Below are 26,740 nucleotides of genomic sequence, written 5' to 3'. Positions count from 1 at the left end.
TTCCCTCTCCCTAGTCTCTCCTTCCCTCTCTCCTAGTCTCTCCTTCCTCTCTCCTGTCTCACCTTCCCTCTCTCCTAGTCTATTCCCTTCTCCTCTCTCCTAGTCTCTCCTCCTCTCCTAGTCTCTCCTCCCTCTCTCCTAGTCTCCATTCCCTTTCTCCTCTCTCCTAGTCTCTCCTCCCCTCTCTCCTCTCTCTCGTTCTCCTCTCTCTCCTAGTCTCTCTCCTCCTCTCTCAGTCTCTCCTCCCTCTCTCTCTCTCCTAGTCTCTCCTCTCTCCTAGTCTCTCCTCCCCTCTCTCCTCTCTCTTAGTCTCTCCTTCCTCTCTCCTCTCTCTCTAGTCCTCCTTCCCTCTCCTCTCTCCTGTCTCTCCTCTCTCTCCTCTCTCCTAGTCTCTCCCTTCCCTCTCTCCTAGTCTCTCCTTCCCTCTCTCTCTCCTAGTCTCTCCTTCCCCTCTCTCTCCTAGTCTCTCCTTCCCTCTCTCCTAGTCTCTCCTCCTCTCTCCTAGTCTCACCTCCTCTCTCCTAGTCTCTCCTCCCTCTCTCCTCTCTCCTAGTCTCTCCTCCCCTCTCTCCTCTCTCCTAGTCTCTCCTCCCCTCTCTCCTCTCTCCTCTCCTCCCTCTACTCTCTCCTCCCCTCTCTCCTCTCTCCTAGTCTCTCCTTCCCTCTCTCCTAGTCTCTCCTTTCCTCTCTCCTAGTCTTTCCTCCCCTCTCTAGTCTCTCCTAGTCTCTCCTTCACTATCTCTTCTCTCCTAGTCTCTCCTTCCCTGTCTCCTCTATCCAAGTCTCTCCTCCCCTCTCTCCTCTCTCCTAGTCACTCCTCCCTCTCTCCTCTCTCCTAGTCTTCTTCCTTCCCTCTCTCCTCTCTCCTAGTCCCTCCTTCCCTCTCTCCTCTCTCGTAGTCTCTCCTTCCCTCTCTCCTAGTCTCTCCTCCCTCTCCTAGTCTCTCTTCTCCTAGTCTCTCTTCTCTCTCTCCTAGTCTCTCCTTCCCTCTCTCTCTGTCTCTCCTACTCTCTCTAGTCTCTCCTCCTCTCCTCTCTCCTAGTCTCTCCTTCCCTCTCTCTCTCCTAGTCTCTCCTCCCTCTCTCCTCTCTCCTAGTCTCTCCTCTCCTCTCTCCTAGTCTCTCCCTCTCTCCTCTCTCCTAGTCTCTCCTCCCTCTCTCCTAGTCTCTCCTCTCCTCTCTCTCCTAGTCTCTCCTCCCTCTCTCCTCTCTCCTAGTCTCTCCTCCCTCTCCTCTCTCTAGTCTCTCCTCCCCTCTCTCCTCTCTCCTAGTCTCTCTCCTCTCTCTAGTCTCTCCTTCTCTCTCTAGTCTGTCCTCCCTCTCTCCTCTCTCCTAGTCTCTCCCTCTCACTCTCTCCTCTCTCTAGTCTCTCCTCCCTCTCTCCTAGTCTCTCCTCCCTCTCTCCTCTCTCCTAGTGTCTCCTTCCTCTCTCCTAGTCTCTCCTTCCTCTCTCCTAGTCTCTCCTTCCCTCTCTCCTAGTCTCTCCTTCCCTCTCTCCCTAGTCTCTCCCTCTCCTCTCTCCTAGTCTCTCCTTCCCTCTCTCCTCTCTCCTAGTCTCTCATTTCTCTCCTCTATCCTAGTCTCTCCTTCCCTCTCTCCTAGTCTCTCCTTCCTCTCTCCTAGTCTCTCCTTCCCTCTCTCCTAGTCTCTCCTCCTCTCTCCTCTCTCCTAGTCTCTCTCCCTCTCTCTCTCCTAGTCTCTCTCCTCTCTCCTAGTCTCTACTCCCTCTCTCCTAGTCTCTCCTTCCTCTCTCCTGTCTCTCTTCTCTCCTCTCTCCTAGTCTCTACTCTCCTCTCTCCTAGTCTCTACTCCCTCTCCTAGTCTCTCCTTCCCTCTCTCTCCTAGTCTCTCCTCCCTCTCTCTAGTCTCCTTCTCTCTCTCCTCTCTCCTAGTCTCTCCTCTCTCTCTCTCTCTCTGTCTCTCTCCTCTCCTAGTCTCTCCTTCCTCTCGTCTCTCCTCCCTCTCTCCTCTCTCCTAGTCTCTCCTGTCTCTCTCTCTCCTAGTCTCTCCTCCCTCTCTCCTCTCCTAGTCTCTCCCTCCTCTCTCCTAGTCTTCCTCTCTCCTCTCTCCTAACCTCTCTACTCTCCTAGTCTCTCCTCTCTCTCTCCTAGTCTCTCCTCTCTCTCTCTCCTAGTCTCTCCTCCTCTCTCCTAGTCTCTCCTCCTCTCTCCTCTCTCTTAGTCTCTCCTCTCTCTAGTCTCTCCTTCCTCTCTCCTAGTCTCTACCTTCCCTCTCTCTCCTCTCTCCTAGTCTCTCCTTCTCTCCTCTCTCCTAGTCTCTCTTTCCTCTCTCTTCTTCTCTCCTAGTCTCTCCTTCCCTCTCTCCTCTCTCCTAGTCTCTCCTTCCCTCTCTGCTAGTCTCTCCTTCCTCTCTCTCTCCCTAGTCTCTCCTTCCCTCTCTCCTCTCTCCTAGTCTCTCCTTCCCTCTCTCCTCTCTCCTAGTCTCTCCTCCCTCTCTCTCCTCTCTCCTAGTCTCTCCTCTCCTCCCTCTCTACTCTCTCTAGTCTCTCCACTCTCTCCTAGTCTCTCTTCCCTCTCTCCTCTCTCCTAGTCTCTCCTTCCCTCTCTCTCTCTCCTAGTCTCTCCTCCTCTCTCTAGTCTCTCTCCCCTCTCCTCTCTCCTAGTCTCTCCTTCCCTCTCTCTCTCTCTAGTCTCTCCTCCCTCTCTCCTCTCTCCTAGTCTCTACTCCCTCTCTCCTAGTCTCTATCCCTCTCTCCTCTCTCCTAGTCTCTCCTCCCTCTCTCCTTGTCTCTCTTCTCTCTCCTAGTCTCTCCTCCCTCTCTCCTCTCTCCTAGTCTCTCCTCCTCCTCTCCTCCCCTCTCTCCTCCTCTCTCCTCCCCTCTCTCCTCTCTCCTAGTCTCTCCTCTCTCCTAGTCTGTCCTTCCCTCTCTACTCTCTCTCCTCTCTCTCCTCTAGTCTCTCCTCTCTCTCTCTCTCCTAGTCTCTCCTCCCTCTCTCTCTCTCCTCCCTAGTCTCTCCCTTCCCTCTCTCCTAGTCTCTCATCCCTTTCCTCTCTCCTAGTCTCTCCTTCTCCTCTCTCCTAGTCTCTCCTTCCTCCTCACTCCTAGTCTCTCCTTCTCTCTCTCCTCTCTCCTAGTCTCTCCTCCCTCCTCCTCTCCTCTCTCCTAGTCTCTCTCCTCTCTCCTAGTCTCCTTCCTCTCTCTCTCTCTCCTAGTCTCTCCTTTCCCTCTCTCCTAGTCTCTCCTCCCCTCTCTCTCTCTCCTAGTCTCTCTTCTCTCTCTCTCTCTCCTAGTCTCTCCTTCCCTCTCTCCTCTCTCCTAGTCTCTCCTCCTCTCTCTCCTAGTCTCTCCTTCCCTCTCTCCTCTCTCCTAGTCTCCTCCCTCTCTCCTCTCTCTCTCCTAGTCTCTCCTCCCTCTCTCCTCTCTCCTAGTCTCTCCTTCTCTCTCTCCTCTCTCCTAGCCTCTCCTCCCTCTCTCCTCTCTCCTAGTCTCTCTCCCTCTCTCCTAGTCTCTCCTCCTCTCTCTCTCCTAGTCTCTCTCCTCTCCTCTCTCCTCTCTCTAGTCTCTCCTCCTCTGTCCTAGTCTCTCCTCCCTCTCTCTTCTCTCCTAGTGCTCTCCCTCTCCTAGTCTCTCCTTTCCTCTCTCCTAGTCTCTCCTTCCTCTCTCCTAGTCTCTCCTTCTCTCTCTCCTCTCTTCTAGTCTCTCCTCTCCTCTCTCCTAGTCTCTCCTTCCCTCTCTCCTCTCTCCTAGTCTCTCCTTCCTCTCTCCTCTCTCCTAGTCTCTCCTTTCCCTCTCTCCTAGTCTCTCATTCCCTCTCTCTCTCCTAGTCTCTTCTCCCTCTCTCTAGTCTCTCCTCCCTCTCTCTCCTCTCTCCTAGTCTCTCCTCCTCTCTCCTCTCTCCTAGTCTCTCCTCTCCTCTCTCCTAGTCTCTCCTCTCTCTCCTCTCTCCTAGTCTCTCCCTTCCCTCTCTCCTAGTCTCTCCTCTCTCTCTCTTCTCTCTCCTAGTCTCTCCTCTCCCTCTCTCTCCTAGTCTCTCCTCCCCTCTCTCTCTTCTCTCTCCTCTCTCCTAGTCTCTCCTCCCCTCTCTAGTCTCTCCTTCTCTCTCTCCCTCTCTCTAGTCTCTCCTTCTCTCTCCCTCTCTCCTAGTCTCCTCTCTCTCCTCTCTCCTAGTCTCTCCTTCCCTCTTCTAGTCTCTCCTCCCTCTCTCCTCTCTCCTAGTCTCTCCTTTCCCTCTCTCTCCTAGTCTCTCCTTCCCTCTCTACTCTCTCCTAGTCTCTCCTCCTCTCTCCTCTCTCCTAGTCTCTCCTTCCCTCTCTCTCCTAGTCTCTCTCCTCTCTCCTCTCTCCTAGTCTCTCCTCCCTCTCTCCTCTATCCTAGTCTCTCCTTCCCTCTCTCCTCTCTCTAGTCTCTCCTCCCCTCTCTCCTCTCTCCTAGTCTCTTCTTCCTCTCTCTCCTAGTCTCTCCTTCCCTCTCTCCTAGTCTCTCCTTCCCTCTCTCCTAGTCTCTTTCTCCTCTCTCCTAGTCTCTCCTTCCCTCTCTCCTCTCTCCTAGTCTCTCCTCCTCCTCCTCTCCTCTCTCTCCTCCTCTCTCCTAGTCTCTCCTCCCCTCTCTCCTCTCTCCTAGTCTCTCCATCCCTCTCTCCTAGTCTCTCCTTTCCTCTCTCCTCGTCTCTCCTTCCCTCTCTCTCTCCTAGTCTCTCCTTCTCTCTCTCTCTCTCCTAGTCTCTCCTTCCTCTCTCTCTCTCTAGTCTCTCTCCCTCTCTCCTCTCTCCTAGTCTCTCCCTCCCTCTCTCCTAGTCTCTCCTCCCTTCTCTCTCTCTCCTAGTCTCTCCTTCCTCTCTCCTCTCTCCTAGTCTCTCCTCTCTCCTCTCTCCTAGTCTCTCCTTCCTCTCTCTAGTCTCTCCTCTCCTCTCTCTCTAGTCTCTCCTTCTCTCTCTCCTAGTCTCTCCCTTTCCTTCTCTCCTCTCTCCTAGTCTCTCCTCCCTCTCTCCTCTCCTAGTCTCTCCTCTCCTCTCTCTCCTCTCTCCTAGTCTCTCTCTCTCCTCTCTCCTAGTCTCTCCTCCTCTCTCCCTCTCTCCTAGTCTCTCCTCTCCTCTCTCCTAGTCTCTCCTTTCCCTCTCTCCTAGTCTCTCCTCCCTCTCTCTAGTCTCTCCTCTCTTTACTCTCTCTCCTCTCCTAGTCTCTCCTTCCCTCTCTCTCTCCTAGTCTCTCCTCCCTCTCTCCTCTCTCCTAGTCTCTCCTTCTCCTCTCTCCTAGTCTCTCCTCCTCCTCTCTCCTAGTCTCTCTTTCCTCTCCTCTCTCCTTTCCTCTCTCCTAGTCTCTCTCTCTCTCCTCTCTCCTAGTCTCTCCTCTCCTCTCTCCTAGTCTCTCCTTCCTCTCTCCTAGTCTCTCTCTCCTCTCTCCTAGTCTCTCCTCTCCTCTCTCCTAGTCTCTCTCTCCCTCTCTCCTCTCTCCTAGTCTCTCCTCCCCTCTCTCCTCTCTCCTAGTCTCTCCTCCTCTCTCCTAGTCTCTCCTCCCTCTCTCTCTCTCCTAGTCTCTCCTCCTCTCTCCTAGTCTCTCCTCCTCTCTCCTCTCTCTAGTCTCTCCTTCCCTCTCTCTTCTCTCTCTAGTCTCTCCTTCCCTCTCTCCTCTCTCCTAGTCTCTCCTTTCCTCTCTCCTAGTCTCTCCTCCCTCTCTCCTCTCTCCTAGTCTCTCCTCCCTCTCTCTCTCTCCTCTCTCCTAGTCTCTCCTCCCTCTCTCTCCTCTCTCCTAGTCTCTCCTCTCCCTCTCTCCTCTCTCCTAGTCTCTTTCTCTCTCTCCTCTCTCCTAGTCTCTCCTCTCTCTCTAGTCTCTCCTTCCCTCTCTCCTCTCTCCTAGTCTCTCTCTCCCTCCCTCTCTCTCCTCTCTCCTAGTCTCTCCTCCCCTCTGTCTCCTAGTCTCTCCTCTCTCCTCTCTCCTAGTCTCTCCCTTTCCTCTCTCCTAGTCTCTCCTTTCCTCTCTCCTAGTCTCTCCTTCCCTCTCTCCTAGTCTCTCCCTCCTCTCTCCCTCTCTCTCCTAGTCTCTCCTTCCCTCTCTCCTCTCTCCTAGTCTCTCCTTCTCCTCTCTCTAGTCTCTCCCTTCCCTCTCTCCTCTCTCCTAGTCTCTCCTTCCCTCTCTCCTCTATCCTAGTCTCTCCTTCCCTCTATCCTAGTCTCTCCTCCCTCTCTCCTCTCTCCTAGTCCTTCCTTCCCTCTCTCCTCTCTCGTAGTCTCTCCTTCCCTCTCTCTAGTCTCTCCTTCCCTCTCCTAGTCTCTCTCCCTCTCTCCTCTCTCTAGTCTCTCCTTCTCTCCTCTCTCCTAGTCTCTCCTCCTCTCTCTCTCCTAGTCTCTCCTCTCCCTCTCTCCTAGTCTCTCCTCCCCTCTCTCCTCTCTCCTAGTCTCTCCTCCTCTCTCCTAGTCTCTCCTTCTCTCTCCTAGTCTCTCCTCCCTCTCTACTCTCTCCTAGTCTCTCCTTCCCTCTCTCTCTCTCCTAGTCTCTCCTTCCCTCTCTCTCTCTCTCTCCTAGTCTCTCCTCCCTCTCTCCTCTCTCCTAGTCTCTCCTCTCCTCTCTCCTAGTCTCTCCTCCCTCTCTCCTCTCTCCTAGTCTCTCCTCCCTCTCTCCTCTCTCTCCTAGTCTCTCCTCCCTCTCTCCTCTCTCTAGTCTCTCTCCTCTCCTCTCTCCTAGTCTCTCCTCTCCTCTCTCCTAGTCTCTCTTTCCTCTCTCCTAGTCTCTCCTTCCCTCTCTCCTCTCTCCTAGTCTCTCCTCCCTCTCTCTCCTCTCTCCTAGTCTCTCCTCCCTCTCTCCTCTCTCCTAGTCTCTCCTCTCTCCTCTCTCCTAGTCTCTCCTCCCTCTCTCTCTCTCTCCTAGTCTCTCCTTTCCTCTCCTCTCTCCTAGTCTCTCCTCCCTCTCTCCTCTCTCCTAGTCTCTCCTCTCCCTCTCTCCTCTCTCCTAGTCTCTCCTTTCCCTCTCTCCTCTCTCCTAGTCTCTCTCTCCCTCTCTCCTAGTCTCTCCTCCTCTCTCTCTCCTCTCTCCTAGTCTCTTCCTCCTCTCTCCTCTCTCTCTCTAGCCTCTCCTCCCTCTCTCCTCTCTCCTAGTCTCTCCTTCCCTCTCTCCTTCTCTCCTAGTCTCTTCCTCCTCTCTCCTTTCTCTCTCCTAGTCTATCCTTCCCTCTCTACTCTCTCCTAGTCTCTTCCTCCCTCTCTCCTCTCTCCTAGTCTCTCCTCCCTCTCTCCTATCTCTCCTCCCTCTCTCCTCTCTCCTAGTCTCTCTCCTCTCTCCTGTCTCTCCTTTCCTCTCTCCTAGTCTCTCCTCTCCTCTCTCTAGTCTCTCCTTCCCCTCTCCTCTCTTCTAGTCTCTCCTCTCCTCTCTCCTAGTCTCTCCTTCCCTCTCTCCTCTCTCCTAGTCTCTCCCTCCCTCTCTCCTAGCTCTCTCATGTCTCTCTCCTCCCTCTCTCCCTCTCTCCTAGTCTCTCCTCCCTCTCTCTCCTCTCTCCTCTCTCCTCTCTCCTAGTCTCTCCTCCCTCTCTCCTTCTCTCCTAGTCTCTCTCCTCCCTCTCTCTCCTAGTCTCTTCCTCCTCCTCTCTCCTAGTCTCTCTCCTCCTCTCCAGTCTCTCCTCCTCTCTCTTCTCTCTCCTAGTCTCTCTCCATCTCTCCTAGTCTCTCCCTCCTCTCTCCTCTCTCTCCTCTCTCCTAGTCTCTCCTTCCCTCTCTCCTTATCTCCTAGTCTCTCCTCTCCTCTCCTTCCTCTCTCCTAGTCTCTCCTCCCTCTCTCCTCTCTCCTAGTCTCTTCCTCTCTCGTCTCTCTTCTCTCCTGAGTCTCTCCTCCTCTCTTCCTAGTCTCTCCTCCTCTCTCCTCTCTCCTAGTCTCTCCTTCCCAGGTCTCTCTAGTCTCGCTCCTCGTCTGCTCCTAGTCTCATGATCCCTCTCTCCTAGTCTCTCCTTCCCTCTCTCCTCTTACTCCTAGTCTCATTCCTCCCTCTCTCCTCTCTCCTAGTCTCTCCTTCTCCTCTCTCCTAGTCTCTCCTCCCCTCTCTCCTAGTCTCTCTCTCCTCTCTCCTAGTCTCTCCTCCCTCTCTCCTCTCTCCTAGTCTCTCTCCTCTCTCCTATCTCTCTTATCTCTCCTACTCTCTCCTCACTTCTAGTCTCTCCTTCCCTCTCTACTTATCTCTAGTCTCTTCCTCCCTCTCTACTTTCTCCATAGTCTCTTCCTCCTCTCTCCTCTCTCCTAGCCTCTCCTCCCTCTCTCTCTCTCTCCTGGTCTCTCCTCCCTCTCTACTCTCTCCTAGTCTCTCCTCCCCTCTCTCCTCTCTCCTAGCCTCTCCTCTCTCTCTCTCCTCTCTCTCCTAGTCTCTCGTTCCCTCTCTCCTCTCTCCTAGTCTCTCCTGCCCTCTCTCCTCTCTCCTAGTCTCTCCTGGCCTCTCTCCTCTCTCGTAGTCTCTCCTCTCTCCTCTCTCTAGTCTCTCCTCCCTCTCTCCTCTCTCCTAGTCTCTCCTCCCTCTCTCCTAGTCTCTCTCCTATCTCCTAGTCTCTTCCTCCATCTCTCCTTATCTCCTAGTCTCTTTCTCCATCTCTCCTAGTCTCTCCTCCCTCTCTCCTCTCTCCCAGTCTCTCCTCCCCTCTCTCTTTATCGCCTAGTCTAATCCTCCCTCTCTCCTCTCTCCATAGTCTCGTCCTCTCTCTCTCCTTATCTCCTGGTCTCTTCCTCCCTCTCTCTCTCTGTCTCTCTCTCTCTCTCCTAGTCTCTCCCTCTCCTCTCTCCTAGTCTCTCCTCCCCTCTCGCCTCTCTCCTAGCTTCTCCTTCCTTCTCTCCTAGTCTCTCCTACCCTCTCTCTCCTAGACTCTCCTCCTCTCTCATAGTGTCTTCCTCCCTCTCTCCTTATCTCCTAGTCTCTTCCTCCCTCTCTCCTTCTCTCCTAGTCTCTTCCTCTCTCTCCTCTCTCCTCTCTCTTCTCCTCTCTCCTAGTCTCTCCTCTCCTCTCTCCTAGTCTCTCCTCTCCTCTCTCCTAGTCTCTCCTCTCCTCTCTCCTAGTCTCTCCTCTCCTCTCTCCTAGTCTCTCCTCCCCTCTCTCCTCTCTTTTAGTCTCTCCTCTCCTCTCTCCTAGCCTCTCCTCCCCTCTCTCCTCTCTCTTAGTCTTTCCTCTCTCCTACTCTCTCCATAGTTTCTCCTTCCGTCTCCTTATCTCCTAGTCTCTTCCTCTCTCTCTCCTTCTCTCCTAGTCTCTTCCTCCCTCTCTCCTTCTCTCCTTGTCTCTTCCTCCCTCTCTCCTTCTATCCTAGTCTCTCTCTCTCTCTCCTTCTCTCCTTGTCTCTTCCTTCCTCTCTCCTTCTATCCTAGTCTCTCTCTCTCCTTCTCTCCTAGTCTCTTCCTCTCTCTCACCTTCTCTCTCACTCTCTCCTTCTCTCCTAGTCTCTTCCTCTCTCTCTCCTTCTCTCCTAGTCTCTTCCTCCCTCTCCTCTCTCCATAGTCTCTTCCTCCTTCTCTCCTAGTCTCTTCCCTCTCTCTCTCCTTATCTCCTAGTCTCTCTCCCTCCTTCTCTCCTAGTCTCTTTCTTCCTCTCTCCTTCTCTCCTAGTCTCTTCCTCTCTCTCTCCTTCTCTCCTAGTCTCTTCCTCCTTCTCTCCTAGTCTCTTTCTCTCCTTCTCTCCTAGTCTCTTCCTCCCTCTGTACTTGTCTCCAAAGCCACAAAGCCCTACGCTAATGCAGAAGCAGGAAATACCGCATTTCACTCCTCAATATTTGTAATCTTTCATTTAGTGGTGTAAATATAACTAGAACTGCCTTAAGCCAGACCAAAATAAGCCTCACAAAGTAACACCAGGGACATTGTGTCAGCATACAGACAGACACAGACAGACACAGACAGACGCTGACAGACACTGACACACTGTACTGTAATCTTGTATTGGCACAGAATGTGACTGCTGGGGTTTGGTTATGGGAGTGGGAGAGATGGTAGGCCATCTCGGAGACCCAGCCCTCAAACCTCCAGTCCCACCCTAAACCCCACCCTAACCCCTGCCTCTGCCTAGGACGAACACCTACCTCTGGCCTGGTTGGTAACTGAGTCCCAGGCTGTAAGGCCTAAGAGAGACTAGTGGGGTGTGTTGTGGTCTGTGGTCGGGGGGCCTGTTCAGTCTAAAATAACCCAGCGGAGGGGAGGGAGGCCTAGTCTGCACATATTGCCCATTCAACACGTCATGGAGACTGCTTTGTGCTGCGTGACCCTTTCTCCTCTGGACTGGAAGGAGGAAACTATGAAAGCAACTGTCTAGCCACGCAATAACACACACACAAGTATACTGTACGCACACATTCTCCCTAATGTGACTCCACAGACCAAAATTGAATGAAATGTATTTCCTATTTTTGCAACTGATATTTCTGTCTTTAATTGTTCCATCTGCAAACTGTTTCACCCTCTCTTCCTGTCTGCACCACGTGTCTTCTGTCATGTGTTAACATGTTCCTCCTCTCTCCTTGTGCCTCCAGGTGGGCCATACAGTGGCCACGGAGAGATTGTCCACAGAGAGAGTGTTCCCATGCACACCTTCACCCGATATCTCTTCACCTCTCTCCTACCTCACGACGCTGAACTGGCATACAAGATTGCTCTGAGAGCCATGCGGTGAGTCTCTCTCTTTTATCATTAGTTGTGTGTCTGTGTGTGCGCGTGCGTGTGTTATGCAGATGGAGTGGCTCTGTTTCAATGTTGTTGGTAGGGCGAGCTGGATCAGTGAATATTAATGATGTTAATGAGAGTTTAATTAATGTGTGTAATCAGTAGGCTCACACACACCTGGTCTGCAGCGACAGGACAGCTACATGGCTAACACCAATACCTCTCAACCATTCGCTACTCATTCAGCTTCTCTTTGAACAATGCTAACAATGTGGTGACGCTAAATGATGGTCAATGAATGAGAGCTACGTCACGTATCATTGGGCACTGAAATATGCAAGCCGAAAACAGTGGCTTGAGTGTAATGAAAGTACACCATTTTGTTCCTCAAACTGCGTTTCCTTAGTCAGGCCTCAGCTCCCGCCCTCCCCAACCCTCCTCTCTCCCCACCCAGCCCCTGTGGAAGGAGAGGGTGAGGTAAAATAATGTGGCCACTTCTAGCTACTCCAGGGACCCGAGTGTCTGTCAGTCTGTCTGCTCAGCACATAATTAATGTGTTCAATGTAGCGTGGTGCTGGCGTATTATGATATCAGCGTATACCTTCCCACACCCACGGGACAGGGGCTGCTGGTTAAATAGAGAGCTAGGTAAAAGGACTGGCTTTTATCAACCCATTAGAACTCCATCATAGACTCAGACAGCCTCTCCTTATTCACACCGCTGCTTAGCGCTAAGGAAGAGTTATATTCAGCTCAAGGAAGTAGTGTGAATGTACTGTACGCACACCCAGCTGATTTCACTAGTGCAGGGCGGATGGAATATCGCAGGAATTTATGAAGATTCGTATCCAGCAAAACTGTCAAATTACTCTTCCATGTAGCCTCGACTGATAGTCTTTGCAGTGGCTTGGGGAGCTTTTGTATATAAGGAAGAGGTCTTGAGTAGAGGTCTTCCAGCGGATGCTGTGATGGATAGATTGGGGAAGTGAATAGACATTTGTGATGTGTTTACTTTGTCTGAGGGTGAAAACCAGGAGGTAAAGAGTTCAGTAGTCTTACTGATGTTCACCAGAAACCAGGACCAGACTATAATAGAACTGGATATACAGTATCTATCTATCTACAGTGAGGGGAAAAAAGTATTTGATCCCCTGCTGATTTTGTACGTTTGCCCACTGCCAAAGACATGATCAGTCTATAATTTTAATGGTAGGTTTATTTGAACAGTGAGAGACAGAATAACAACAACAAAAATCCAGAAAAACGCATGTCAAAAATGTTATAAATTGATTTGCATTTTAATGAGGGAAATAAGTATTTGACCCCTCTGCAAAACATTACCTAGTACTTGGTGGCAAAACCCTTGTTGGCAATCACAGAGGTCATAAGTTTCTTGTAGTTGGCCACCAGGTTTGCACACATCTCAGGAAGGATTTTGTCCCACTCCTCTTTGCAGATCTTCTCCAAGTCATTAAGGTTTCGAGGCTGACGTTTGGCAACTCAAACCTTCAGCTCCCTCCACAGATTTTCTATGGGATTAAGGTCTGGAGACTGGCTAGGCCACTCCAGGACCTTAATGTGCTTCTTCTTGAGCCACTCCTTTGTTGCCTTCGCTGTGTGTTTTGGGTCATTGTCATGCTGGAATACCCATCCACGACCCATTTTCAATGCCCTGGCTGAGGGAAGGAGGTTCTCACCCAAGATTTGACGGTACATGGCGCCGTCCATCGTCCCTTTGATGCGGTGAAGTTGTCCTGTCCCCTTAGCAGAAAAACACCCCCAAAGCATAATGTTTCCACCTCCATGTTTGACGGTGGGGATGGTGTTCTTGGGGTCATAGGCAGCATTCCTCCTCCTCCAAACACGGCGAGTTGAGTTGATGCCAAAGAGCTCGATTTTGGTCTCATCTGACCACAACACTTTCACCCAGTTCTCCTCTGAATCATTCAGATGTTCATTGTCAAACTTCAGACGGGCCTGTATATGTGCTTTCTTGAGCAGGTGGACCTTGCGGACGCTGCAGGATTTCAGTCCTTCATGGCGTAATGTGTTACCAATTGTTTTCTTGGTGACTATGGTCCCAGCTGCCTTGAGATCATTGACAAGATCCTCCCGTGTAGTTCTGGGCTGATTCCTCACCGCTCTCATGATCATTGCAACTCCACGAGGTGAGATCTTGCATGGAGCCCCAGGCCGAGTGAGATTGACAGTTATTTTGTGTTTCTTCCATTTGCGAATAATCGCATCAACTGTTGTCACCTTCTCACCAAGCTGCTTGGCGATGGTCTTGTAGCCCATTCCAGCCTTGTGTAGGTCTACAATCTTGTCCCTGACATCCTTGGAGAGCTCTTTGGTCTTGGCCATGGTGGGGAGTTTGGAATCTGTTTGATTGATTGATTGCTTCTGTGGACAGGTGTCTTTTATACAGCTAACAAACTGAGATTAGGAGCACTCCCTTTAAGAGTGTGCTCCTAATATCAGCTCGTTACCTGTATAAAAGACACCTGGGAGGCAGAAATCTTTCTGATTGAGAGGGGGTCAAATACTTATTTCCCTCATTAACATGCAAATCAATTTCTAACATTTTTGACATGCGTTTTTCTTGATTTTTTGTTGTTATTCTGTCTCACTGTTCAAATAAACCTACCATTAAAATTATAGACTGATCATGTCTTTGTCAGTGGGCAAACGTACAAAATCAGCAGGGGATCAAATACTTTTTTCCCTCACTGTATCTATCTATCTATCTTATCTATCTTATCTAGCATCCCATTCTGCCGTGACAGGGCGCTATAGTGCCACAGGACCAATCTGACACCACAGCTGCCTTCATCAGTGGCTTGGGACTGATGGTGTGTTATGAGTATTGGCTGTAACACGGCATTTAGTGTTTACAGTGTAGTTGATGTGGAAAGATCATAATGTTTATGGTTGGCGTGTAGCCTAGCTTGTGAAGTCACTGTTAATAAATACCTGTAGGCTATGTGAGTTTGAGGAGGAGAGAGAGAGGAGAATATTAGTGCTAGTGTAGCACATGGGGGATGTGTAAAACTCACTCCTCAGCCTGAAGTGTCCCCACTTGCGCTGCCTAATAGCTAGCTTTTCCATGGAGCGGCTGGTAAGACGCTTCAGGAGGGCGGTCACGTGTGCTAGCAAGGCAGAGGTCTCGAGTTTGCGCCAGGTATGGGCCCGAATCTGGAGGAATTGGTACTCTCTAAGCAAGCAGCGTGACGTCATTTACACTAGCAATGGATTTGTTTTTTTAGGTGGAATAGAAGATGCAGCTTCTGTGTCATTGCACTGAACAACAATAGCCCAGGGCCTCCTGAGTGGTGCAGCGGTCTAAGGCACTGCATCGCAGTGCTAGAGGCGTCACTACAGACCCGGGTTCCCAGGCTGTGTCGCAGCCGGCCGCGACCGGGTGACCCATGAGGCGGCGCACAATTGGCCCAGCGTCGTCCGGGTTAGGGGAGGGTTTGGCCGGCCGGGATCTCCTTGTCCATCACGCTCTAGTGACTCCTTGTGGCGGGCCGGTTTCATGCACGCTGACTGCAGTCGCCAGTTGTACGGCGTTTCCTCCAACACATTGGTGCGGCTGGCTTCCGGGTTAAGCGAGCAGTGTGTCAAGAAGCAGTGCGGCTTGGCAGGGTCGTGTTTCAGAGGACGCATGGCTCTCGACCTTCACCTCTCCCAAGTCCGTACGGGAGTTGCAGCGATGGGACAAGACTGTAACTACCAATTGGATAACACGAAACTGGGGAGAAAACGGGTACAAAAATTAATTAAAAATTGCCCAGACAGTTAGGATTTTCACTCAAACATTGAGTATTTTCCAAGCTTGGCTTATAAAAGCTTCACAATCAATCCCCACCAGTGGTTCTCTGTAAGTCACACAAAGGTAGGAATGTTGACGAGGGTTCCATCTTTAGGGAGAGACTTTTTGCTTCATTCTACCCCAGCAATGGTCCAGAATCCCCCAGTGTGATGGAGGTTTTAGCAGCTCTTTAGATGTGTTTGGAACGAACCCCTTGTTGCTATGGCATCGGCACGTCTCCATTTCACACCAAGTCTCGGTGTTCACACTCAAACAGCTCTCGTCTTGCTTTTTCTCACCTTTATCTAGTCATACTGTTGACCAGGCCTACCCCTTTTACCTTGTCTGGGCCCAACAGACTTCAGTTAATGATCAATTTTAGAGACAGATTTTGGAGGTATTCCTCAGGTAGCAATAGTATCTCTGACCCTTTTCTCTGAAATTAAACTGCCATTTAGCATAGCCTTGTAACATTGCTTTTATGTGTATTTTTGTGTGTGTGGTCATGGGCGTCTGCGGATGCATGCTCTGATGTGTGTGAATGTGTGTATAGGTATGTGTTTGATGTGTGTCCAGGCATAGAGGGCTGGAAGGTGAATCCCCTAATTTCCCCATGGACTCAATTAACTTTGTGATTGGTTGAGATCTGCCCAGGTTCTCTTCTCTTTCAAAGCAGCGAGAGAGACCTTTGAAACTGGGCTGGAAGAAGAGGGTTGAATGTGAGATGAGCTGCCCACAGTAGCAGACATGAAGAGAAGAATACTGTATACTTCAGTGTCTGTCTGTCTGCAGATGCGTAAGACCTATAAAGCCTGTTTACACTAGGGCTGGGAGGTACATCGTCTTTTAAGGTATACTGGTATGGATCCACATACCGGTATGGATTTTTACAATACTGTCTATAAAGGTATTTTTATACAGTGCTAAATAAATGAAAAGTTCTACAAATTGGACTACTTAACTGTCAGTTTTGTCCTAGTTTGGTTGAGTATAAAACAACCAGAATGTAGAAAGCCATTAAAACCACTTATAATTAATTTACTGCCATCCTAGGGTAATGCACTACTCATAAAACATATTTAGACTTTTTTTATTATTCAGAAACAGAAAATACCGTCAAAAATGAGAAAAATATCGTGATATGATATTTTGCCCATATCGCCCAGCACTATTATACAGTAGAACGTGTAACAAACCTATGTTCTTCATTACCAGCAATTCAAGTCAAGAAAGCGGTCCTTATGCTACTGTTGCTTCAGTTCTGTAATAAAGGACTTGGTTGTAAGTAAATTGCAGTATGCCAACACCTTTTAATGCACTCCAGGTCCATTGCTGATTACACTGTGCACTTGCGTATGTTTGTGTGTGTGCGTGCTATCATGTGTATGTACATGTGTGCGTGCGTGCGCGTGTGTGTGTGTGCGCACGTGTGTGTGTATGTACGTGCTAGTGTGTGTATGTTTGTGTGTGTGTGTGTGTGTGATGCAAATCAGCCATATGGTTTTTCTGTGCTCCTCAGGTTGCCTGTGTTGGAGTCCACAGCCTCGTCAGGTGACCTGTCGCGACCCCATCACATGGTGTCTGTGGTCCCTAACCGTTACCCTCGCTGGTTCACACTCACCCACATAGAGTCCCAGCAGTGTGAACTGGCCTCCACCATGCTCACCGCAGCCAAAGGTACACACACACACACACACACACACACACACACACACTCTCACATTTGGGTCCCTTTCTCATTGTACTGTATGTGTGTTGTCCTGTTGATCCAGGTGATAGTCGTAAGCTGGAGACTGTACTAGAGTCCATCCAGAAGAACATCCACTCCTCATCTCACATCTTTAAACTGGGCCAGGACGCCTTCAAGATCGCTACTCTGATGGACAGCCTGCCAGACATCACACTGCTCAAAGTCTCACTGGAGCTTGGGCTACAGGTACACAGACAGACAGACGGACAGACGGACAGACAGACGGACGGACGGACGGACGGACAGACAGACAGACACACACTCACACACCTCTCTCCCATCCCTAACTGTCTCTCATTCACAGGTGATGAGGATAACCCTGTCTACGTTGAACTGGAGGAGGAGGGAGATGGTACGGTGGTTAGTTACCTGTGCCACCGAAGTAGGTAAGTGTACAATGTTTTCCCTTTCTATGATATACCTCATACAGTGAGCTCCAGAAGTATCGGGACAGTGACACATGTTGGAATGTTTTGGCTCTCTACTCCAGCACTTTGGATTTGAAATGATACAATGACTATGAAGTGCAGACTATAAGCTTTAATTTTACGGTATTTTCATCCATATCGGGTGAACCATTTAGAAATGATGATGAGTGAGAAAGTTACAGAGGCATAAATATCATACCCCACCAAAAAATGCTAATCTCCCCTGTTATTGTAATAGTGAGAGGTTAGCATGTCTTGGGGGTATGATATTTGTGTGTCTGAAACTTTCTTTCTCATCATTATTCACGATTAATTCAGGATTATCCGTAATCATAGTAGCCTCCACATGAATGTAGAAGTGTTCAGAAACATGTTCGGTTCTTATTTACAATAATATTGACTCCAAAATGACACAATACGTTATTTACCGTTCATTTCTATTGGGCACAAAATAATCTGAAACACAACCAAAACAAACACCAAATGCATCCAACAAATGTGTAGAGTCACAAGGTTGATGTAGTCATTGTGTGCTATGAACATGGAACCAAATACTTAACTTTTTACTACTTGAATACACATAAGTGAAGTTGTCCCAATAGTTTTGGTGCCCTAAAATGGGGGGACTATGTACAAAAAGTGCTGTAATTTCTTTAAACGGTTCACCCGATATGGATGAAAAACCCCTCAAATGAAAGCTGACAGTCTGCACTTTAACCGTTCTCCTACAATTTCCGCGGCCCCGAGGAAATCGAATTAACATAATTCAAAAATCCCCATCAGAATCCGTCTGTTTAAGCTAGCGATATCTACTTTTTTGCATCTGCGGTGAAAGGTGGCAGAGCTAGAGCGGTGTTTGTCAGACCATGAGACATCCCGAAAATCGGTCTTCTCACAAAAATGTCTGTAGCGTCCGAACGGTTTGGCCTACAAACAAAGATGAGACTCTCGCGAACACGATGGTGTTCTCCGTTTTGCTCTATAACCCCCACAAGCGTCACAGGACTCATCTGAAGTCGGTACAGCCTCTTCTGTAAACTTCTGTCTGTAGCGTCCGAACAGTTTGGTCTACACACTAATATGACTCCTCTGTGGGAAGGTGAGTCTCTCATGAACACGTACATGTTGGTTGTTTTGCTCTACAAGCCCACAAGCCTCACAAGACTCATCTAAAGGTCCCCGGTACCAGTTAAAACAATTAATGGAAGTGTATATGGAGGTAGTTTAGTGCCTAAAATAAGGGGTTAAATGTAAAAATATATATATAATTTTTTTTAATTAAATACATGTTTTCCTGATCTTTCTTATATCTCTCAGATATAGGACAGTCACTTCAGAACAAAATTCCTTTCGATTTTTGGGGGGACTATCTTGTTCCATGTAGTGAATCTGTTATTCAATGCTAATAGCAGTGATGCCAAATTCAATGTTTCATCAAATAAACCCCTTAAGGGGTCTTACATTTCTAAATCAAATAGCTAAATTATCGTTACTATGACCATCTTAAAACAATTCCATATGTTAGCTTAGTAGAACCCCCCCAAAGTGCTGGTGTACAGAGACAAAACAACATAAAATGTGTCAAGTGGCCCAATACTTTTGGAGCTCACTGTATTTAGTTCATATTTAGTTCAGTACATATTTAGTTCATGATGAGGGCTTCAAAATATATATTGTTATTCAAATTACCCTGCTAATCCCCTGACTTCCCCCTCTTTTGTGTGTGTGTGTGCGTGTGTGTGTCTGTCCCAGGGGTGTATGCGTTGGACAGCATCATGCAGAGTTGGTACACCCTCTTCACCCCGACCGAAGCCACCAGCATCGTGGCCACCACCGTCATGTCCAACACCACCATCGTCCGGCTGCACCTGGACTGTCATCAGCAGGAGAACCTGGCCTCCTCTGCCCGGACCCTGGCCCTGCAGTGTGCCATGAAGGACCCACAGAACTGTGCCCTCTCTGCCCTCACCCTCTGCGAGAAGGACCACATCGCCTTCGAGACAGCCTACCAGATTGTTCTGGACGCGGCCACCACTGGGATGAGCTACACACAGCTGTTCACGATAGCTAGGTACATGGAGCACAGGGGGTACCCTATGAGGGCATACAAGTTAGCCACGTTAGCCATGGCTCATCTAAACCTCAGCTACAACCAGGATACCCACCCAGCCATCAATGACGTGCTGTGGGCCTGCGCTCTGAGTCACTCGCTGGGAAAGAACGAGCTGGCGGCCGTCATCCCCCTGGTGGTGAAGAGTGTGAAGTGTGCCACGGTGCTGTCTGATATTTTGCGGCGGTGCACACTGACCACGCCGGGGCTGGTGTCAGCGCTGCACAGCCGCAGGAACTCTGGGAAGCTGATGTCGCTGGACAAGGCTCCACTCAGGCAGCTGCTGGATGCCACCATCGGGGCCTACATCAACACCACCCACTCTCGCCTCACGCACATCAGCCCGCGCCACTACAGTGAGTTCATAGAGTTCCTGGGGAAGGCCCGGGAGACGTTCCTCATGGCCCAGGATGGACACATCCAGTTCACACAGTTTATAGACAACCTCAAACAGATCTACAAGGGCAAGAAGAAACTCATGATGCTGGTGAGGGAGAGGTTTGGCTGACCAGGGTCGGCCCATAGGGAGAGATTTGGCTGACCAAGGTCGGCCCCTAGGGGGAGGTTTGGCTGACCAGGGTCGGCCCCTAGGGGGAGGTTTGGCTGACCAGGGTCGGCCCCTAGGGGGAGGTTTGGCTGACCAGGGTTGGCCCCTAGGGAGAAGTTTGGCTGACCAGGGTCGGCCCCTAGGAAGAGGTTTGGCTGACCAGGGTCGGCCCCTAGGGGGAGGTTTGGCTGACCAGGGTCGGCCCCTAGGGGGAGGTTTGGCTGACCAGGGTCGGCCCCTAGGAAGAGGTTTGGCTGACCAGGGTCGGCCCCTAGGGGGATGTTTGGCTGACCAGGGTCGGCCCATAGGGAGAGGTTTGGCTGACCAGGGTCGGCCCCTAGGGAGAGGTTTGACTGACCAGGGTCGGCCCCTAGGGGGAGGTTTGGCTGACCAGGGTCGGCCCCTAGGGAAAGGTTTGGCTGACCAGGGTCGGCCCCTAGTACTTTTATATTAACTTGAGTCTGCCTTTTGAACTTCTTTGAACTTAAACATGGACAAGTGAAGAGTTGGAGGACAAAGCAAAAGAAGAAGGAAAACAATCTTTACAGAGCCACATGGTATTATTGTTCTTGCTGTTGTTATTGTTATCAACATTATTACTATTATGATTATTATTATTACTATGTGTACAGTACTATGTGTGTTTTATTTTCAGAAGAGGAAATATGTCACGTTGTGAATGTTGTGTGTGTATTTCTTTACGTGTGTGCGAGAGAAAAAAGCTGATAACTGAAATAGCTCTTTCTCAAATGTTTATTATTATTAGCATCCCCCCATTTTATATATTGGTTTTATGAGTATATGTTGTCAAGTGGCTTAAGGCCCTTGTGCGAAAGCGCTCGTGTAAAAACACATTGGCAGCCTCAAAGAGACACTATGGCTTTAAAACCACACAGACCTACTGACTATTGGAAGCACTGCACAGCTCGGCTCCATGAGAAAACCACCATTAGCATTTCTGTTGACTCATCACTTGTGTTTTCTCTGAGTCATAGGTATTAGTTAGATTGTAGTTTTAGAATAATGGTCTTAACAGACTGGTGTTGTTTCAGATGCAGTAATCATGACTATCTGTGTTAGATTAAGGACAACAATGCAGGACGACAGTAATGGCACATGGACCATACGATGAGGATATGGAGTATTATCAAAGAGTACCAGCATTTGATGTATTATGCCAGAAATATCCCACACTGTAAAAACAAATCCTGTTTACAGTAAAGTTTACAGTAATGTACTGTTAAACCAAAGTTTATTCAGAATTTACGGTAACTTTTTTTTTACAGTAACTTACAGGTAACTAACCGGCTGCCAGTAAGTTACCGTAAAAACAACAGGATTTTTATTATTTTTTACAGTGCACAATGTACTTAGAACCAACAAACCTGTAATTGTGGGTTAGCTACTGGTTCAAGTCTTATGATGAACAGTTTCTGGAGACATTGCCTCATACCTTCTCCAGTTTAACCCAGTCTTTACTAAATGTACTGTATTGGTGTTAGTTAAAAAAGTTTTTGGAAATGGAAGAAATACATTAGAAACCAGGTGGATCAGAAGACTAGCCTGGTGACCTGGCTGTTTTTGTTTTCACAAGAATACAGGCTGGGTAACTAATTACAGTACCATAGTTACCAGGGTTCTAGTTGTACAGATGTAGGATCTTAATTTGATCACCCTGTTACAGTAGAACTTTCCTGCAATGCAGGAAATGTTTTACTTGTAGCGTATTTTGAGGTTTAAAGAGGCTTCTGAAGTTTGTAACTTCCACTTTTACACAATTTCAGACTTGATTTTCCCTTACAAAAAATGGATCAACCCCTACAAAAATGCCCATTAATTATAATCTACATAATAATTCAAATGTCCTGTTGCTGCAGGATTATTTTCCTGCTGTAGCAATCTGGCTCAAATTAAGATCCCACATCTGTAAAATAGGTGAGTGTAGCTCCGGAAAGGGCCAGTGTCAATGCTTTCTGTGCGTGTGGAACCATAGGATAATTAGAATTCCATTATAATACAGTTTTAATAGGCCTATTCTATGTGTAGAACCTTCAGCAACTGTCAAAAGACGTTCTCAGGGATTTCTCTAAAACTAACAGGAAAAAGGAAGAAGGAACGAGTACAGGAAAACAAAACGATACGAGCAAGCATTTATTGTACTGTGTATATATACGATAGTATAAGTCTGAATATGGAGGATTCGAAAGTATATGTTAACTAATTTATACAGAGTATTCTATGGAATGTGAAATACTTGAAGCCGCTGTAGCTTGCTCTTTTTCTGTGAGTCTTTTTTTCTTATTTTTTTACCACAGAACACATCAGAAAGACTGACTTGGCCTTGCTAACGGAGGGTTACTGTAGGCTCACAAGGGTAGTGTCAGTACTAAGACATTGGTTCAGATTATTGAACTGCTATCAACAGTTTGATTTGGTATCTATTCAAAGGTATTGGAGTACAGTGAAAATATGCTCTTGTGCTCTCGGGTCACTTTTCACAATGAACAGATTTATGTATTTGACTGATATACAATATTCCATTGATGCATGTCATATGGTAACCAGAGCATTGATTTTTCATTACATGGCATCATAACATTGATCAGCTGTTGAGAAATGACCAACATCCAGTTGTGTATAACTCTGGTCCTCGAAGGCCACCGGGTCTGCTGGTTCTCTTCCTTACCTGGTAATCCCAGGCTTTAGAGTTATACCTGGCTAACCAGTGGCGTGAAAGCTAGGTCAGTCAGTGATACTAATTGATCTATTAAAACCAGCAGGGCTGTGACCCTTCAGGACAAGAGTTGTGCTCCGCTGCAATGTCTGCTTGCCTCTGAACACGCCACAGACCAGACCAGTGTGTCTCTCTTCCTGTATGAGGTCCGGCTATTGTACTAATAACTTGTCGTGTTTCTTTATTTTTCTGTTTTTTTTAAAGTGCTTTCTCTTTTGTTCTGTAAAGAAGAAACAGCCTTTTCTCTTGCCTTGTCTTAACGCTTTAAAGTAACCAAACAGGAGTTCTAACAACCAAACACGTTCCAAGAAGTGAAAGCCAAGCCACCTTGGTCCCAGCTTTAGTGTCCTTAATTAGTAACTGAATGGCTCTGTAAACTCTCTGTGCTTTTAACGAAGCATTTCCTCATGTGTGTTTGGTGGAAAACTTTGTCCTGTGTCTCTCGTCCTCTAATGAAAGGATTTCCTCCGTTTCTTTCTAGCTATTTGATTTTTTCTGTTCGTGTAGGAAATGGAATCTTCTGTTTTCCCACTTTATTTATTACAATGATCCATGTATACATGCTTATGAAATTAAGATTTGATACACCGATATCAATTTATTTATGTAACTAAAATCACTGTTTTATAATCTTGTTAATGAGTCGATGATTGATTTTTTGTTGTTGTTTTAATTAAAGTAAGTTTTTTTGAAAGGTACATTTTGGGCTTCTTGGTTTTGTATTGGATGGTTACAGTACATCTCATTCTGATACACAAGGTTGCTCGAAAGAATGCGTTGGTCGGCATAGAAACAGACCAGCGAGTGGAGCTCAATCAGGAAAATCACTAAGAATCACTCACTGGATCCAGTTGTTCTGTATGCAGTTTTCAACTCTATCACAATAGCATTCAATGACATCCATAGTTTGTGAATAAAATTTGGAGCAGTCTATGCCACAAACCTGTTTACATGTATGTAACATTGACAATGTTGCCACAGCATCCCCAATTCCCCACAATGTTAAGAGAACATGGTTTATCAGTGTGTGTGTGGGTTTGTTTGGGGGGTTGGGAATAGGTGGTACCTCCAGACTACAGACAGTCCTGACAGCCGTGGGGTCCCCAGACTCCCATCCCTCATTAAATATTGACACAGAAACACTGAAACTGTCTGTGTGTGAACAGTAATAAGGCACAAACACACAGAGGTGGGCACAAGCTGTGTGTGTGTGTGTGTGTGTGTGTGTGTGTGTGTGTGTCTGTGTGTGTGTGTGTGTGTGTGTGTGTGTGTGTGTACAGTGCATTCGGAAAGTATTCAGACCCCTTCACCTTTTCCACGTTTTGTTTCGTTACAGCCTTATTCTAAAATGGATGAAATCAGGGGTTTTCCTCATAAAAAATGACAAAGCAAATACAGGTTAAGTATTCAGACCCTTTACTCAGTACTTTGTTGAAGCACCTTTGGTAGCGATTATAGCCTAGAGTCTTCTTGGGTATGACGCTACAAGCTCAGCACACATCCAGCTCGATCCTGACTAGTCTCCCAGTCCCTGCTGCTGAAAAGGATCTCTCTGTACTTTGCTCCGTTCATCTTTCCCTCGATCCTGACTAGTCTCCCAGTCCTTGGTGCTGAAAAACATCCCCACAGCATGATGCTGCCACCACCATGCTTCACCGTAGGGATGGTGCCAGGTTTCCTCCAGACGTGACGCTTGGCATTCAGGCCAAAGAGTTCAATCTTGGTTTCATCAGACCAGAGAATCTTGTTTCCCATGGTGTGAGAGTCCTTTAGGTGCCTTTTTGGCAAACTCCAAGTGTGCTCCATGTGCCTTTTACTGAGGAGTGGCTTCCGTCTGGCTACTCTACCATAAGGGCTGATTGGTAGAGTGCTGCAGGGATGGTTGTCCTTCTGAAAGGTTCTCCCATTTCCACAGAGGAACTCTGGAGCTCTGTCAGAGTGACCATCGGGTTCTTGGTCACCTCCCTGACCAAGACCCTTCTCCCCCGATTCCTCAGTTTGGCCAGGTGGCCAGCTCTAGGAAGAGTCTTGGTGGCTCCAAACTTCTTCCATTTAAGAATGATGGAGGCCACTGTGTTCTTGGGGACCTTCAATGCTACAGAAATGTTTTGGTACCCTTCCCCAGACGGAAGCCATGCCTCAGTAAAAGGCACATGAAATGCCGCTTGGAGTTTGCCAAAAGGCACCTAAAGACTCTCAGACCATGAGAAACAAGATTCTCTGGTTTGATGAAACCAAGATTGAACTCTTTGGACTGAATGCCAAGCGTCACGTCTGGAGGAAACCTGGCACCATCCCTACGGTGAAGCATGGTGGTGGCAGCATCATGCTGTGGGGATGTTTTTCAGCACCAAGGACTGGGAGACTAGTCAGGATCGAGGGAAAGATGAACGGAGCAAAGTACAGAGAGATCCTTGATGAAAACCTGCTCCAGAGCGCTCAGGACCTGACTGGGGTGAAGGTTCACCTTCCAACAGGACAATGACCCTAAGCACACAGCCAAGACAACGCAGGAGTGGCTTCGGGACAAGTCTCTGAAGGTTCTTGAGTGGCCCAGCCAGAGCCCGGACTTGAACCCGATCTAACATCTCTGGAGAGACCTGAAAATAGCTGTGCAGTGACGCTGCTCATCCAACCTGACAGAGCTTGAGAGGATCTGCAGAGAATAATGGGAGCCAAATACAGGTGTACCAAGCTTGTAGCGTCATACCCAAGAAGACTCGAAGCTGTAATCTCTGCAGAAGGTGCTTCAACAAAGTACTAGGTAAAGGGTTTCAGACTTATGTAAATGTGATATTTCAGTTTTGTACTTTTTTATAAATTAGCAAACATTTCTAAAAACCTGTTTTTGCTTTGTCATTATGGGGTACTGTATGTAGATTGATTAGGGGGAAAAAAACAATGTTATCCATTATAGAATAAGGCTGTAACGTAACAAAATGTGGAAAAAGTCAAGGGGTCTGAATACTTTCCGAATGCACTGTATCTGGTATGGTGAGTCTTGATACATGTCTTTAAGTGCATCCTCTCTGGAAACCAGTGGCACCTTGTACAATTACTGTATATATGAAGACCTGTGGATTCTGAAAGAGGTGTCGACGGTTTCAAGGTGCCACTACTTTTTCATGGTCCTTCGAGCCAGATTTGAACCAGGAACCTACCCAAAGACAGCATACAACAACCCCTGAAAAGCTAGTGTGCATGCTCACTAAACCACCATAGTAAAGGGTTCATAGGGCTACTCAGCAGCAGTGCGTAGTGTTTTGGTCACCAGTGGAATCTCCTTCTCTTCTCTGGCTGTTTGAATTTGACAGACCTTTCAATGAGGTCTGGATCTTTATGGCACAAGAGAGAGTTTTCTAGCCTTTTTACTAATCTAAACCACCATACACGAGGAGAGATCATAGGCCTACTCATGATATGCTAGCGAGCAGAGCTCCTAGCAGTTTGGTCACCAGTGGGACTGTCTTCTTCTTTCTCTTCTTTCTATGGCTGTTACAGTTTGATCTTCTCCTCTCCCCTCCAACGGCCCCGGGGCGTCTGATTAAATGCTAATTAAAGCCGTTAGCCATGCTATCGCTGGTGCTAACTTCTCTCCCTGTCATGGAGATTAATGCCCCTCGTTTATCATTCCACCTCACCGGCCCGGGGTACCTGCCCACAAAACCTGATCAAGACATCCACTCCCCGCTCCCAACTCTCCACCCTCCACTCCCCACTCCCCTCCTGCCTCCTGCCTCATGGAGATCGAGGAGGGTTTTTAAAATTTTATTAGAAAATTGCCCTCAATTAGATTGGCGGAGAGCGACCACTTGCTGGAGCGCTCTCTCTGGTTGAGTGGGAAGGGGTTGGCGAGATGGGTCAGTGAGCGCGATGAGCGATAAGGGGACATTAATAAAAGAGAGAAGTTCATTTCAAGCCGAGGGGACTTCAGGGCGGGAGCAGCTCTCATTATTTAACTCCAGCTTTATTTAAAGGACTTTATTTAAGGGTACCAAATTAATATGTCCTCCAGGACAGAGCGTTAAAGCGCCTGACACAGTAAGAAAGTTAGGTCCATAAGTTATACCCTGTGGAAACACAGCAGACTCATCTTTTTATTCCTTTGACAAGTAGACCTTTTTAACCACAAAAGCCAGGATAACTTTTAGAGGCATATAAACATGATAGAACAGTTTTACACAGTGCATTTACTTTTATACTTTCACAGTCATTGGCTCACAAAGGTCAAACCTGTTCCATTAGAACTAGTCAGAATGGGTAGGCCTAGATGTTATGCATAGTAACAGGGCAGCCAAATGCAGTTTCAACATCCCCAGGATGATCATTTGGACAAGAGGACCTTGTCCTTCAAAGTCATGTGATGAATCTCAATTTCTATTTCTCACATTTGTTCTGTGCGTTGCTATGAAATGGTTTCCAAGGACAATTAACAAATATACTGATTTATGCTGCAGTGACTTGTTCCCCATAACACTTTCTCACTTCATCTAATACTGTCCGTGCCAGGACACTGCTGGATCTCCGTTCAAGCCTCCAAATCTCTCTCCCAGTGTTGAGAATCATGTTCTATGAAAAGGGAGAAATCGAGGAAAAACCCAGTGCACTCCTCTCCTCTTCTCAATACCTTTCTGCCACTCGGCCATAACACTCCTACTGCTCACAATAATGCTTTCTACATTTTCTATTGTCTCACAGTAAAGAACCACAGTAAAGAATATTCAGATAATTTTTTTTATAGAAGGTTCAATTATTGAATAGATGGATTTTAGTGAGAAAATGTGTT

General features: G+C 48.1%; 1 protein-coding gene across 1 annotated transcript in view; it reads left to right on the top strand.

Moving 5' to 3' along the window:
- LOC121583081 (zinc finger SWIM domain-containing protein 6-like) overlaps positions 1-21,037 on the top strand; it is a 70,968-nt gene extending 49,931 nt beyond the window's left edge. Inside the window, exons 10-14 of the mRNA XM_045226843.1 lie at positions 10,442-10,577; positions 15,905-16,062; positions 16,158-16,321; positions 16,440-16,521; positions 18,316-21,037. Of these exons, the coding sequence (XP_045082778.1) occupies positions 10,442-10,577; positions 15,905-16,062; positions 16,158-16,321; positions 16,440-16,521; positions 18,316-19,181 (1,406 nt within the window). The 3' untranslated portion in view covers positions 19,182-21,037. The remainder of the gene's footprint in view (positions 1-10,441; positions 10,578-15,904; positions 16,063-16,157; positions 16,322-16,439; positions 16,522-18,315) is intronic.
- Positions 21,038-26,740: the final 5,703 nt, after the last annotated feature.

The sequence above is a fragment of the Coregonus clupeaformis genome, chromosome 18 (genome assembly GCF_020615455.1).
Source record: "Coregonus clupeaformis isolate EN_2021a chromosome 18, ASM2061545v1, whole genome shotgun sequence".
Classification (NCBI taxonomy): domain Eukaryota; kingdom Metazoa; phylum Chordata; class Actinopteri; order Salmoniformes; family Salmonidae; genus Coregonus; species Coregonus clupeaformis.
The sequence above is the reverse complement of the archived record's forward strand: the minus strand, read 5'-3'. Positions and strand labels throughout refer to the sequence as shown.